General features: G+C 37.1%; 1 protein-coding gene across 7 annotated transcripts in view; it reads right to left on the bottom strand.

Moving 5' to 3' along the window:
• The window catches only part of DCUN1D4 (defective in cullin neddylation 1 domain containing 4), a 116,273-nt gene that overhangs the window by 3,575 nt on the left and 96,357 nt on the right, over positions 1-16,341 (bottom strand). For all 7 annotated transcript variants that reach the window (XM_072620733.1, XM_072620734.1, XM_072620735.1 and 4 more), the window contains 2 exons: positions 4,722-4,826; positions 12-114 (listed from right to left, as the gene is read on the bottom strand). In XM_072620733.1, coding sequence (XP_072476834.1) covers positions 12-114; positions 4,722-4,826 — 208 coding nt within the window. The remainder of the gene's footprint in view (positions 1-11; positions 115-4,721; positions 4,827-16,341) is intronic.

The following is a 16,341-nucleotide window of genomic DNA, read 5'->3' as shown; positions in this document are numbered from 1 at the left end:
CCAGTACTCACATGCTCCATCTTCATCGTAGTTGCTAAGGTCAAGATTGATTGTTCTGCTAAACTCTAGCACATTGCACCACTGATCTTTATTTATAACTTTATATTTTGATTGCTATTGAAAAGAAAAAAATGGAAAGTGAAACATGGAAGGATTACCTATACATTATAGAACAATATGATACAAGTACATTAAAAACCAAGAATTCAAACTGTAGGTATGCCAGTACCAAGTAAACAGGATTATGTAACAGAATAGAAGTGACATTTAAGAATCCAATTGATATTTTCATGACAAAAATAGTACAGAAACTCCAAAGGAAGAAAAGTATAAAGATTTCTCCAACAGTCATGAGATACATATACATATATAAATAGTCTAAAATTAACTCCATATCTTTCAGCCTTGAGATATATCAGAGTTTTTACCTCTTAAAAATGTATAGCATGGTTTTTCACCAAGCTTTCTATTTTAAGACAAGTTGAATCATATTCACATATTTACTGTAACACAAGTATACTGTATTTTCACTACATTAAATACAACAGGGGATACAAAGATAGAAGATAAAACCTTGCCTTTAAAAAAGAAAATAAAAATAGGTACAGAGATATAAAAATAAACAACTGAACATAACCTTAAAGAGCACAATGTACTAGTATATTTTGTGTGTCATCTAAACTATGGGAAAGGCTCCTATTCTAGATTTATTTTCCACATAGGATCACAATGCCTTAATATTCTATTAAAACAAGCCATGAAGCCAATAACTAGTCTATAATCTGGCCACTAAAATCAAGGAGACACATCAGCTATCAAAATGTATAAATAATAGGCAAAGTTTAGTATATGACTTGATTTATCTTTATGACACACAGGAAAATTTTGCATCCAACAACATAAGGACGACTGCTGCCACTGTGCTATTTTAAGAGGTAAAAAAAAACAATAGAAGCTGTTCTGCACCATCTTTCTTCTACCTGTCCAATCTGCCCCCAACAACAACAATGTAAATTCAAAAAAAGAAGATAAAACAAAGCAGAAGATAAAACAACAATGTTCACTTATTCTGTTCAAGGTAACTTCAAGACCCAATAAATAAAACGTTTAGGCATGCTCATTAAAACTACGTATTTAGCCAAGATCTTGTTAAAAGCACCTATGTAAGAGCCTCTTCAACATCTACTTCTAAGACTCTCCCCTCTGGCAACTGATCCAATCATTTTCACAGTGGCAATAATTTCCTTTACAGGATAATGAACTGCAAGTTAATATCCTTTAGGATAAACTAGCTAGTATTTTAAAAGAAAATGGGAGTCAGAACGCTTGACCTAAGTCCCAAAGTTAAGAACGCTAAAAGTTGACTTGCATCAGTAACGTTACATTAACAAACAATATACTAAGCTGAGGACTTCTTTAGTGGTTGGTCTGGAAGTTAATCTTCCAACTTTTACAAGCATAATCAACACTTCAAAGAATCTCAGAGTTCAGTGATAGAGGCTCTCTCTCCAAGGCAGAGTACCAGCCACCCATGTCTTGTTACATCATGAGACTCTAGCCTCCAACCTCCCACGAATCTTTCACAAGTGGTCTGCCCAACGTTTTAGGCGCCTTCTTCTGGGGCTCTGGGACATTCCACGGGAACCAAATCCACAACAAGGGGCTATCTGTTATGCTTTGCTTTTGCTCCCTGGCCAGGCAGTGCATCCCTCTGATGTCACCATTTATGCCAACTGTGACACTGATCATGTGGATCTTCCACTGGGCTCTGGGCGATCTTCAGTTTGGATTCCTAGTATTCCCTAATTTATAGCTACCTCCACACAGCGTATTCAGGAGACCAGAGGTGGCAGAATGCTTGAGCTTGGAGACACTGAAAACACGTTTCAATAGCGCTCTTCCTCCCGCTCAATTCTGGATCTAACCTCAGTTCTCATTTCTGACATTTCTCCAAGATACTGCACTGATCCACCAGCTCAGTGGGCACATACGCACAACAGCAAGTCAGTCAATGAACATTTAAATACCTGCTACGTGCCAGGGACTGTGCTAAGTGCTAGGAAAAGGAAGGAAGAAAGAAAAAGGGAGGGGGAAAAAAAGAGTCCCTGCCTTCAAGTAGTTACAATCTAACGGGAGAAGATAATGAACAAAAGGAATCTGAAAAAGGAGGGAGGAAAGGGACCCCGGCCCAAGGCTGGGAAGGCCTGGGCACCCTCCTTAGGTGGAGGTTGTTGGGAGAAGCTCTCTTACTTCATCCCGTCCAACCAGAGGGGTGGGGACACTAACTGACGAGGCATGAGGTAACGGGGCTAGGGCATTTTGCAGGTTTGACAGGTCCCTGCAGCATGAGGACAAGTCCAGAGGAGTTCAGCCAGTGACCTGTTTTTTCTACGTGGAGAGCTAGACTTATGGGTGGAAGAGGTGGTGTCCAAAACTGTGATCTTTTTCATCTTAAGGAAACTCCAGTTGATAAAATTCTGCCGCTGCAAAGTGATAACCTCTCTGAAATTTATGGTCTGAAGAGTGATGCCTGGGAAAATGAGAAATTAAGCGACATGCCTGAGGTCACCAAGCCAATCCATGAGCCAGAAGCAGGACTTGAACTCAGCTCTTTCTGACTCAAAGGTAATATTCATTACATCCCACCATCCCTCTCCTTAATGATGTCATTTAGGAAACCTTGCAATGTTTCCGGCTTGCTGAAATCAAACTGGCACAACATCATCTCCAAACCACGGGATCTGGACAACCTCACCATCCTGGGAACCCCCTCTTCTGTTTGGTCTCTGAATGGGAGCAACACCTTTGGTGAATGTGGGTTACCTTGCTTTATGCTGTCATTAACATTAATAATAGAGAACCACTGAAAAGTTATTCTGTTGGGTTTATCAAGGAGTAGTTCACAATCACACCATGAACAGAGCAGACACATTTAAGGCTGTGTTTTTCTGTGATTACTTTTCAGTAAGAATTAGGACAAATTATTTGCAATAATAAAAATTCACGTGCACACGGTGCTTTAAGGTTTCAAAGCATTTTTGTATGCATCTTTTCATTTATATGCAAGCTAAAACATAGAATTTTCAAAGAACTAAACTTTCCACATTTCTAAAGGAATTCTAATAACTTTTATCCAAAAAAAAGGAGACGGTGATAACAATTATTATAAAAGAAATGAATGTCAGCAATTTTTCTGGGTCCCTATAAAATAAGTTCTAATATATTTAAAAGGGTTCATGAAAACAAAATCAGCAAGTAATTAAAAAAACTGGAAATGGCAGCTCATTTCATATGTGATATTTTTATAACTTATTATGTATTTAAATATTATTGTCAAATTTAGCACTCAAAATATGCAGAAAAGTGGTCTGTGTTTATGGAAAGAAAATTCTTCCCAAAAAGACTTCTCATAAAAACATTTTTTTAAAAAATGAATAAGTGCAAAGGAAATAGAAAAAAGGGAGGGGGAAAAAGGGAAATGTTGTATTTGTTACAAAATAAAAATCGCTTCCCAATAAGAAGTTACTGCGAATTCATTTCAGCTATTATTATTACTTTGCAGCTAAATATACTTCTACAGTTAATAGGTCAGAAATTACAATCAAACACTATTTTGGGGACAGATAGGTGGCACAGTGAACAGGGCACCAGCCCTGAAGTTAGGAGGACCTCAGTTCAAATCTGACCTCAGATACTTGACACTTACTAGCTGCGTGACCTTGTCCAAGACACTTAACCCTGACTGCCTCACCTCCCTGCTCCAAAAAAAAAACAAAACAAAAAACCCCCACTATTTTCTTATTAAAGGAAATTTTAAAATACTAGATGTTTCCAAAGTAAAGAAAATGTTGATTTACTTAATAGCTAAATTGGTCAAATCTCATAGGTCTCAGTAAAATACACATAATGCAGACAGTAACAGCCTCTTTTTCTGTTGAAAGGAATGATTTCAAGGCTATAGGCAGCGGTGTCAAACTTAAACAGAAATGGATCCTTATTGGCCTCATATTGACTTAGAAAACCACCAATTAACATTATCTATGGCATACTGTATTTTTATTTGTGTTCTGGCAGTAGCCAGTGTGTTCAATATTTCTGCTTATGAGGAAACCAACTCCAGCAACTGACATATCAACAAGTAGACTGTAATTCAAAGTCTCAGAGTTTCTGGGGACACTGAGGACTTCCCTGAGGGTTACACAGTCAACATATATCAGATGCAGGGCTTGACCCCAGGCCTTCTTGGCTCTAAAGTTGGTTCTATCAACCACTCCATGCTGCCTCCCTAGTAAATCATAAATTCCTAATGTCAGGAATTTTGGCAAGCATGCAGGTTGGCCTAAAACAAATAAACAAACAAAAAACTACTGTTTAATGAAAAAGATATTCGATCAAGACTGTAAAAAGGTAAATGTTGAATTTTTACTGTGTTCAAAACAAAATCTAAACAAAAGTAAAATTTCTGAAATGAGGGGAGATAAGCCAGGGAAAAATTATTTACACATAAGATTATTTCAATGTATTTATAATGGATTATTGCTATGGATTTTTTTAAACTTAAAGTAGGAATGAAATGAGACCTAAATAATTGATACCAATTATATCATAAGGACTAACTTTAAAATAAAAGAACAATATAACTCTAAAATTTAACAAATGAAATAAATGACTGGATTTTTAACAGGGAAATAAACATTTCATTCAATAACATCATTTTGTACCTCTAGGAATTGGTGGAATACTGGAAAAAGGGGCCAGGTTTTTCCTAACAACAGTCCCAACATGCATTTGGCAGTATTGATGTCTAGGCTTCGCTGGTCCTTTTCCTGTTTAACAGATAAAAACATGAAAGAAATTTGCAGAAAAATTCCAATCACCAATACTTCCATTTAACTAAAAAAAAATGAGAACTGTTCACTTATCACAAACATCACAAAAAACCCAGAGGAGATAATAAAGGTCAAGAGAGGGAGTGGGAAAAAAGGAATTATTATAGAAAAGCTGCAATTTCACAAGGGAAAAAAATAAACATATATATGTGTATGTATATATGTGTGTGTGTATGTGTATATATACATATATATATATATATATATATGTATATATATATATATATATATATATATACACACACACATATATGTATATATCTTTTTAATGGTAAAGTTAAAAACCAAGTCAACTAAATTCACACTAACAAACACTGCTATTTCATGAAAAGAAATTCAGAATCATCACAAGGTGATTAGCTCTGATTTGACACTTGTTTTATTTATACAAATAAAAAACAAAATAAAACTATTTTAATATTTATAAATAAATTTAGGTACTCCAAAGCTAGCAATAGAGATCTGTCATTTTTAGGAATGAGTTTCCATAAAGTCAAATTCACAACTTCATTAATTATCTTTCTTCTATACTATACTCTATTATATTACATATACTGAAATTAAACAGGCCCAAATCCACCCTACCTAGCATAATAATTTTATGTCTCTGGAGATTCTCCTTGAAACAAGTCAGCCTATAAACGAGAGAACTGAATATATCCACTCTCTGGAAAAGTAGAATGTATAGCTCCTCTTCACAGAAAATTTTTAGCAATATATATGCCGCCACACACACCTCTGTAAAGTGATCACCACGGGAAACATAATACTTCATATTTGACACAGTGGCTACATTTCATTGATGATGGCTCACAGACTTAGATATAACAAGATAGATTTGGTTCTCCTCCGTTACACTTTTGGCAGATGATTAATTTTTCTTTCACTGTCCCCCCTCAAAAGTCACCTTTTTTAGAACCAACAAAAGAATACCTTAGAGAGTATCTTAAAAAAAGAACCGAAGAATCAAGACTTTTAAAATATTTGGCCAAAGTCAGTGTCCACCAAAGAATAATAATCATTATGCAATACTGTTCAGATGGATAGCCAATGGAAGGAAACACTGCGCTTCCTGCCAAAACTAGACATTTAGTGACGGTGGCTCTAGCTAAAAAGGTAGCACTTTCTGGAATATGAAATAGAAGATGCTGCATCTGAAACAACTTACAACAATTTTCTCAAATTCTAATGTATACTATCTTAGCACATCTTGATAATGTGATGGTTTCAACTAAGAACTCGAGCATTCTTCCATATCCAAGACCCTAACTACGGTCTTGCATTTAGTAGTAACGAGCCTAACAATTCAGAAACGTGTGCACCTCTCTCAACAATTTCAAATGAAGAAGATGAAGGCACGACAGCTTGCTACTAAGAAGAGCCTACAATAGTCTGCTCCTTGGGATCATTCGCTGTCATTTTTCTCACAATGAATGGTACTGTGTACAAACCAATTAGGCAAGATGTTTCTATGCACTCATCTCCAGTGGAAACTCAACTTCAGTACCGTGACAGTAGGGAGAACCCAAACTGAAAACTTTCCATGCAAGCATAGCATGAGATATTAGTCAATGTTTGACTGTCCATTGAATATCTTATTTATGACTGAACTGTTCACACAACAAAGAGGAGAGTCTAGAGGAATGCTCTAACGATTAACCAAAGATAGGTTTTGAGCTGCCTTGAAAACTCTCCAGAGAAGTAGAATGCTATGTTCCACCTATAGAACACCAGAAACTATGCAACAACAAGACCATCAGCTATCCAGAAAGGACTGCACGTAAAGAGGCAATCAGTACTATGGCACTGAGCAAAGCACCATTCCCAGAAAAACATCTCATAGAAACGAGAGGTTTGCAATTGCTAACTTATCTCAAACTTTCAGCCCTGTCTTTACACAAAGGGGATACTGCTAAAACAGAGGTCTCTTTCATTGCCTTCAGTCTGTACGTCCCCACCATGATGGATACAATACCAAGGTGAGAAAAGAGATTATACAAGGACTTTGACAGACTATTTGCAACAATACTATCATCTGACAAAGTGATGATCACGAGAGGTTTCAATGCATGTATTTGGCAGTCATGCCAACACATGAAGAAAAGTCATCGGACTCACAGGATTGGAAAGCTGAACAGCAATCACTTACTCCTGCTCTGCAAGCGTGCCAGACATCAGCTCGTAATCACTAACACCATCTTCTGCCTAGCAAACAAGAGAAAGACATTATGGATGCACTCAAGATCTAAACAGCGGCATCTCACTGATTATTATCATACGTTAGTGGGACCTGGAGATTAAGATTACAAAAGCTAAACATACAGTGGACGATCACCTGATACACTAGGGTCTGAAAGCAACATATCCAATAAATCCCAAACCAGAATCCAAACCATCTAATAAAAACAGCTGTGACAACATCATAGTAGCATTGTATCAGAGGATGGATTTCCAGCGGCAAGGACTGCTAGGTACAGCAAATCTCCCCAAGATATCATCAACATGGTTAGTCTATGTCAACTGAATTGGTTCAAAGTAAACATTCCTGATATTCAGAAATATTATTTGAAGCAAATTAAATAAGAATGACAACACTACATAATACTATGTTTATAGTACCTCAAGGCATAAGGAACAAATCAGATACAGACAATTAATGAAAGGAATTCACAGTCATGGAATGATGATCTGGCAACCTAGAGGTTCCCCAGTGGCCTTTTAACTATTAAAGAAGGGAAATAGCACCTACACCTCAAAAAAAATACACATACTTCCATAAACCAAATAAGCCCCAAAATAAGTCTAGATCTGACTGAATCTGACTTAAGAGTGTAATTTCATTTTTAAAAAAAAAGTATGAGAATTAAATGGGGCCTACACACCAGAAAGAGTAGCTGCTAGGGATACTTTATTGACTATTTAAACCATATAAAAATATAACTATCATAGGATATGACCATGCCTCTTTATAAGAAATGAAAAACTAAAGGCACTCACCGAATACTGAGAAATTATAAATAAAACACAGAACATGCGACAACACATTTTAAGCTGAAAAACAATCAGAACTGCTTTTCATCCCTGTTAACGTACAATTAGCACATTTGAGCTGAACTTCTATTTGTACTAGTTCTGTTATAAAGCAAAAGTATTTCCTGCTTAACCTAAGAACTTATGAATCTGACTCTTCCTGCTAATAAAAATTATGACACACAATGTCTTACTCACAGACACTGACAACGAACTGAGGCTTCTCAGTTAAACAATAAATAACTACACCTGACCCTAAATCAATGGATTTGCTAAAAATCTGTCTTTTTAAGAACCAGGTATCCAGACGTAAGCTATACATGGCAACTACGTGTTTTTTAGGGGAGGTTGTACTGCTCACCCCCCCCCAAAGCCTACAAAGCCTATGTGTCTGTGTGTGTATACACACACACATACACTATATATAACATATATGCACATATATGTAATATATACACAAACATGCATAATGCCTATGCATATAAAATATATTTTTATGTATATATATATATATATATAAATATAATTCATAACACTAGTAAAGAAGAGGAGAAATTAATACTGAAAAGGGGGGAGAGAAAAGAGGTGTCCACGGAAGAAAAGATGAGTCTTTAGCCTTAGATTTTAGACAGAATAAGCTGAATCATGGACCTAAATATAAGCAATATTTCACAAAGTTATGGAAAGAAAGCCTTGTTTAATGCTTGGCAACAGAAATCAAAACATCACAGAGAACCAAGAAGAGTCAAGGTTGTTGAAAATAATGACATACAATAGAAAAGTTACAGAATATGACACTCCCCCTAACCTAATTTGTCCAAATAAAATAGTGCAGTAAATGGAATGAAAAACCCTCTAAGAGCTCAACAAATCATCTAACTTACAGTTTTGTTTTATACAAAATTAAAACTATAAGCTATCAACAAAATATAACAGACAGACATCTAGAACTCTTGTTTTTTTGGTGGTAATAATTTTTGAGAGCACACAAAAAAATGTTAAGTATTACTCCATTAGGAAGAATGAGTTTACATCACACTAAAATGAGAGGTAAAGACTTTGTAAATAGAATCAAATTCCTGCAAGACAATTAAGATTGTATACTGATGTTTCCTTTAGAAAAACTCTGGCAGATTCCCACAAGACTTCATTGTCTGCACAAAATGTGGTTTAAGGATGATATCAGTCTAAACTTTTTGCATACCAGGAGTTATCTCCTGAAAAAGGGCACTGGTGGAGAAATAACTGTAGATGTTCAATCAGTTTCATTGACTTAATAACTTCCCTCAAGGAATAACCTGGGGGAGATCACAACAAAGGAGCTGTCCTCATGTCCAATTCCTTCATTTCAGGTGTAGTCAAGAGAGATGCTCACAAACATTAAATGATCGATCTGTCAAAGGTTATCCAGCTAGTTAACTGCCGAGCAAGAATTAGAACCCCAAACGTATCTCCCAATCCAGTGCTCATTCCATTTCACTATCTTGGATTATTACACTGACTCTTGTATTTACTCAGAGGATATTATCCCACCTCATTTCAGAAAGGAATAAAAAAAGGCTTTCCCTACATAAAATTTCTGAAACCTACCAACCAAAAAAAACTTCACCAAACCAGGAAACAAAGATTAAATTCAAATCAAAATAAACTGTTTAAACTGGGGTGAGAGAATGGGAATTAGCTAACGCTTAAGTTCTCTACCTCTCTCTCAGCTCTCTAATATCTCTTCTCCGCCCCTGGTTAACTTTTCAAGGTTGTTGGTCTTCCATTGCAACTTCAAACTGGTAGAATGGTATGAGCAGGAAGCTAGGGCTGGTCCTTCTTCCTCCAGCTCAAAAGCGATTAAGCCCCAAGTCTGAAATCAGACAGGAACTTCCAAAGGTAAACACCTTTTGTTCAATTAGCAAATAATTTCTGTTTTTATTAGTGACAAACACACAGCAATCTCTCTCAAAGAAGTCTTTGGTGCCATTAACTTTCTAAAATCTGAGGTACTGCAAAGGAAGAAAACATATGCAAAGTTCTACAGCCCAAACAACCTCACTGTTGAGTGTATTCATGTTATGTAAAAATAGCAAGGAGAATCTCAAAGATAAAAATTACTAAAATTAGGATCAGAGACCAGAAATCAAATGTTCATCATAATATTCCTCCCATTTCCTTTCACCTACCTGTTCCCCAATCCCCATCCAACTAAAGAGAACAAAAGGGAAGATATTGTACAAAATATATGTAACACCAAGTGAGACCCGGAGCAGCTACTGTGAATATGCATGCATAGCCAGAGCAAATGTGCAAAATAGAATACACTCTGCTCCTCAAAGGCGAAACCAAAATGTTTATCTGGGACATCATTAGACTACAAGGAGGTAAGATTTAATAGAGTACTTATCACTGATCCAGGGAGCCGGATATCTCAAACTTTCTGTCAGGCCTCCCCTAGACAAATTCCTCCCTTCACCCACTCTCACTCTCTGCTCGCTCTCCCTCTCTCCTCCTTGGGCAAGTTCCTTCCAGTCTGAGCTCTATGTGATCCAGACTCCATGCATTAGGCCTATTAATGGGTGGGGAAGATCTTTCTATTTTATGAACATTACAGTATATCAGTAATTTAAGAATATGGACAACCAGATCTTTTTTCTCAAATCAGAACACAATTTAAGTAGAGCAGTACAGAATATGTGAGGTGTGCTCTATAGCAACTTGTGTGAAAGGTCCATCTCAGCTTCCTCCTCTCTAAAAGAAGACTGCAGAACTTTGAGGGTATCTAGGTCCCTTCTGGCTCTAAATCTATGTTCCTGTGATACTAAGTAGATACCCAGAATTTACTAAATCTGGGAACACAAAGATGCACCAAAAATGTGCTGTCCTCAAAGAGTTCACAAGCACTGACAAACAACAAGGCAAATCAAAACATTTTAAGTTTCCTAAGGTGGTAAAAATCAAGTGCCATAGGTTAGGAAGGAGAAAACGTCTGATACAATGATTAGAAAACAGACAACTAAGCTGGATCCTGAAGTGATAAGGTGGGACAGCATTCCAGAGAAGCCATGGTCTGATCAAAGGATGGGTGGAGTGGTAGGAAAGATCAAGACATGTTCACGGAATGGTAAAAATAAGACTACATACAAAGGAGAATGGGATTTAAGGCTGGAACGGCAGACTAGAAGCCAAACTGTGGAGTGTCTTGAATACTAAAGACTTTGAACTTGACTCAGGAAGTAATAGGATTTTGAAGCAATGAAAGATTTTGAAGGGGGAATCACATCATTAAACAATGCTGTGGAAAAAGCATTATTCAAGTGATATGCAATAAGATATAGAGGAAGGATAGACTGGATGCACAGAAACTAATACAATAATTAGCAGCCTAGTGAAATAGTTCAGGAGAAACAAAATCTGGGGTTGAATTATTATAACAGCAGTGGGACTGGGAATGGAAACACTGGAAAGAATTCACAGTCCATTCTGATTTATTTTAAGCGGGAAGACAAGGAAAAGAGAAGAAATGACTCATTTTAATCCTAGATAACCAGTAGAATATTTATACCCTTCACATACACACATTAACATAAAAAAAGGCAAGTCAGAATAAAAACTTATGTTGTAGATAGAGGGGAAAATAGTGCCCTTCCCCCCCATACCAAAACAAAAACAAAAACACTTCACATATTTTAAAGGATATTTAATGATAAAAGAAATGGAGAATTTGGGAAGGAAACACTGCATGAGAAATAATATTTAATTCTTTCTACTAAGCTATCTAGCCCCTAATTTCTTAAACGTAGAAAATTTCTGGTAATGAAATTCATTCTAGTAATGCAAATCAGGAACTATTCTGTAACATTTTCTAAGAGAGCTCTCAGGAGTCAATATGAGTTTAAAGTGACTTGCTCAGGGTCCCACTGTCAGGATGCACCAAAAGCAAATCTTGAATTAGAGCTGACTCCTATATTAAGGCCAAAGTCAGCTCTTTGTTTCTCTATCTGCTACCCCAAGTTATATCCCTGCTTCACCAATGAAATCATAAGTTTGAAGAAACCCCCCTCCAAACACATGCCCCCCACCCCACCCTCCCACCCCGGAGAATTAAAGGTTCCTGTATAGGATGCAGGGAGAACAGCAGTTGAGACACCCAGAAGTTCATGAGGCTAATTATAAGCTAAGAGAGATAAAACTGCACACATCTCAAAAGGGTGCGTGGGGGGGGGAGGGGAGTTCACTGCATAGTAAGATATGCGCATGTGAAGGTTAGATAAGATTAGAAGATTAAATTAAAGGGGGAGCATTCTCCAATAGTTAAGTCAAAGGATAAGAACAAAAACATTCTCAAAAGATTTAACTAATACAGTCATATGAAAGAATGTCCCACATCATTAATAAGAGAAACAATCCTAAGGTTTTTACCTCACACTGCAAACTGGCAAAGATAACAAGACACCAGAAGAGTTGGTGCTGGAGGGGCTGTAAAGAGACAAGTACACTAATGCATCGTTGATGGAGCGGGGAATTCACACAACCATTCTAGAAAACAATTTCCATGCCACATGTCAGAGACTCCAAAGTGATACACACATCACCTCCACCAATCCCACCTCCCATCATGAAGTAAATGAGAAAAAGAAAGGTTCCATATACACCAAAATGTTTATAGCAGGATTTTCTGTGGTAGCAAAGAACTGGAAACAGAATAGATGCACACTGACTGGGGAGTGACTAAACAAACTGTGGAATATGAATAATTATAATGTTATAAGGAATGATGAATATGAGAGAATCAAAGATTTACATGATCTAATGCAAAGTATGTGAGCGGAACCAAGAAAATAACATACGTAATGACTACAACGACATAAAAGAACAGCCACCACAGAACAATTCAAATTAAATACCATAAAATGATAAAGAGCAAACTTGGCCCCAAAGGTAGGAAGAGCTTTGCCTACCAAATAGATCCAATTCCATATTTGTTCCTGGAGGTGACAGAGAACAACACTGGAGTTTACTGAATTAGGCTGGGGTCTGGGATGGGAAAAACCCAACAGTAGGCTATTGCAATATTCAAGGTGTGAAGTGAAAAGGGCGTATACCAGGGTGGGGGATTGTTGTTGTCGTGTTTGTCCTTCATTGCCGAAGAAGACCATGCCAACAGAGAAATGATGACAAGACTTGCCCTTGACTTTGTTTTGAGTGAGGGAGGGTTGTGCAAGGTCACTAACCTCACTTTCTTGTCCTGAGCCATCTAGATCCCATGACCAGTTATTCATCAGGATGAATGGAATGGGACATCTTGGCCCCTTAAGGCCAAGGCCTACTCAGGTACTCAGGGTGAGGTAATGCCCATTCAGTGAATAGGCCTGTATAAGAAGTAGTCAGGAGATGGCCCCTTTAATGAGGCAAAGAAAAATAACTAAATCAAGCTGTTACTATTCATAAACACTCTGGCAATGATAGAAGAAAAAGAGGGGTGTATGTGAGATCACAAGCATGGCACCGAAGCATGATACAGTAGTGAGGGGGTACTGCAATTACTCAGACATCTTCTGGGACTCTCTTGAAAGAGCAGAAAGATCTAATAATTTACTGACTTGCATTCATGAAAATTTAATCCTTCAAAAGGGAGAGGAACCAGTAAGGGGAAATTCTATTCTGGATGTGGTTCTTACCAACAAGGAAGATTAGACGTTGAAGTACAAATGATGGGAACCCTGGTGAAATTAACTACTCCATTTTAGAATTTATGATAGCGAGACAGAGGAAAGCTAGTAGTATGATGTGAACCCTAGATAATAATACATTTATACCACTGTCTAAATCACTATACCACTATATGAACAAATGGTCCTCAAAACAAGACCTTATAAGCTATTAATAACAATATAAAAAAATTGCTGCAAATTACTAAAAAGGGAAATGCAAATCAAACAATTCTTAGTGAGGTTATACCTCTCACCTGGCAAGCTGGACAAGATGGAAATAATGCTGGAGAAACTGCATGCTCTAAGTGGAGAGGTGAATTGGTTCAACCTTTCTGGAAATCAATTTGAAATTATTTAGTCATAAAACTGACTAAAACCCTTTGACCCAGAATCCTAATCACAGACATATGCTCCAAAGCGGTCAAAGATAATAAGGTTCAATATATTAACAAAATACTCATATTGATGCAAACTGTGGTGACAAAAAACTAGAACAAAGCCTGGGATCATCAAATGAAGAATGTTTAAACAAACTGTGGCACATAAATGTGATGGAAAGATGAACGTGAACATAAACAAGAAACATACTTTGGAAAAGACACTGACAAGATGAAGAACAATCAAGGTGGTGAATCCTCAAGTTCATCTCATACAAGGATCATCAAAGGAACTAACACAGAGTCAGCAGGAACATGCTTACTATCTCCAAATATCTGAAGAAGCCAGATGAGATTTCTTCTGCCTTGCTCCAAGTTACAAAGAGGTAAATGAAGGTTTACTGTAAGGAAAAATCAGAGCTATCCCAAAGTGAGACAGGTTGCCTCAGAAGGTAATAAGGCGCTAGGCTTTACTTGAAATCTTTAAGCAAAAGCTAAATTACCATTTGTGAGATACAGCATTGGGCTGGACTAGACTGTCTCTGAGCACCCTTCCAACTCTGAAATTCTGTGAAAGAGTAACAAGTTACTAACTATATCATAATTTCACAGTTTATGGTTATTGTCTATATCTGTCTTCTCCAAACCATGTTGTTATTGATTTACTTAGTACAAAATCAAAACTTCATGAGAACCATAAACCACAAATTCTGAATGTTATAATAAACATATTATCTGCAAAAAAACCTTTGATGAAGATCTAAAATACTCAGTGTAGACAAAAAAAGAATTGATAAATCAGTAGCAGAGAAAAAAGGTAACTAATATTATTTGCCCCATGTTTTCAGCTTTAAAAGAGCACTGGGTATGGAAATGTATGGAAATGTTTTGCATGACTGCACATGAATAATCTATATAAAACTGCTGGACATCTCAACAAGGGGGAGGTGATGAAGGAAGGGAGAGATTCTGGATTTCAAAATTTTTAAAAACAAATGTTGCAGAGCCAAGATGGTAGAGAAAAAGCTAGGATTTGCCTGCACTCTCCCCCAAATCTCTCCAAACAACTTTAATGAGTCAAAACAAATTCTGGAGCATCAGAACTCAGAAAAAGATGGGGTGAAACAATTTTCCAGCCTAAGAGAACTTTGAAGGTCAGCAAGAAAAGTCTGTTTCAACAGGGTGAGAGTACAGCACAGCTGAGCCCAGGACCCAGGCCATGTTCGAGCAAACTAGCAGTAGGCCTTGTAGGCAATTGAATCAGTGGCAGTAGTGGAGGTTTCCAGACCACTCAGTCCACATTACAGTAAGGAGATCAGACAATTCATCGGAAGGAGATATGCTGGCACTAGGAGCAGGACTCTGCTGCACTGTCTACACCTGGATGTGAGTTGCAGCCCTAGGTCTTAGTCAAAGAGTGAGGAGAAGCACTAGGATACCAGAGCTTGCAGCCACAGGGGAGTGGGGACCCTGGTAACAATTCCAGGGCAGAAAAAAGTGTTTGTGGTCTCTCACAGGCCAGTGTCCCATACCAGAGAGTAGTAAACATTCTCCCTTGATCTCCCTAGATCAAATCACCTTGGAAGAACTGAAAACTTACAGATTTTATCAGAATTATCTTTGAAAACAGTTGCAAAAAATACCTGAATCTTGGGATGTTGCCCCCTCCTCTTCAAAAGCAGAGCTCCACTTTAGCGTGGAGTTAAAAGTCAAGAAATAAGCTGGAAAATGAGCAAACTGCAGAAAAAGATCCTGACTACAGAAAGTTACTATGGTGACAGGGAAGATCAAAACACACACTCAGAAGACAATGAAGTCAAAATTCCTATATCCAAGGCCTCAAAGAAAAAACATGAATTGGTCTCAGGTCATGAAAAAGCTAAAAAAGATTTTAAAAGTCAAGCAGGAGAGGTAGAGGAAAAATTGAGAAGAGAAATGACAATGATGCAAGAAAATCATGAAAAAAGAATCAATACTAATGTGAAAAAATATTTAATATGATTGTACTTATATTGCTTGCCATCGTGGGGAGGAGAGAGAGGAGGGGCGGAGAGAAAAAAATTTGGAACTCAAACTCTTATAAAAGTGAAGTTTGAAAACTAAAAAAAAAAAAAAAGAAAGAAAAAAGAATCAATAGCTTAGTGAAGGTGGCACCAAAAAATTACTGAAGAAAACAACATCTCAAAAACCAGAATAAGTCAAAGGGTAAAAGGGACATAAATCCAATGAAGAGAAGAATGCCTTAAAAAAAAAAAAAAAAAAGAACTAACCAAATGGTAAAAGAGATACAAAAATTCACTGAAGAGAACTCCTTAAAAAACAGAACTGGTTGAATGGAAAAAACAG

This window comes from Notamacropus eugenii, chromosome 6 (genome assembly GCF_028372415.1).
Source record: "Notamacropus eugenii isolate mMacEug1 chromosome 6, mMacEug1.pri_v2, whole genome shotgun sequence".
Lineage (NCBI taxonomy): Eukaryota > Metazoa > Chordata > Mammalia > Diprotodontia > Macropodidae > Notamacropus > Notamacropus eugenii.
The sequence above is the reverse complement of the archived record's forward strand: the minus strand, read 5'-3'. Positions and strand labels throughout refer to the sequence as shown.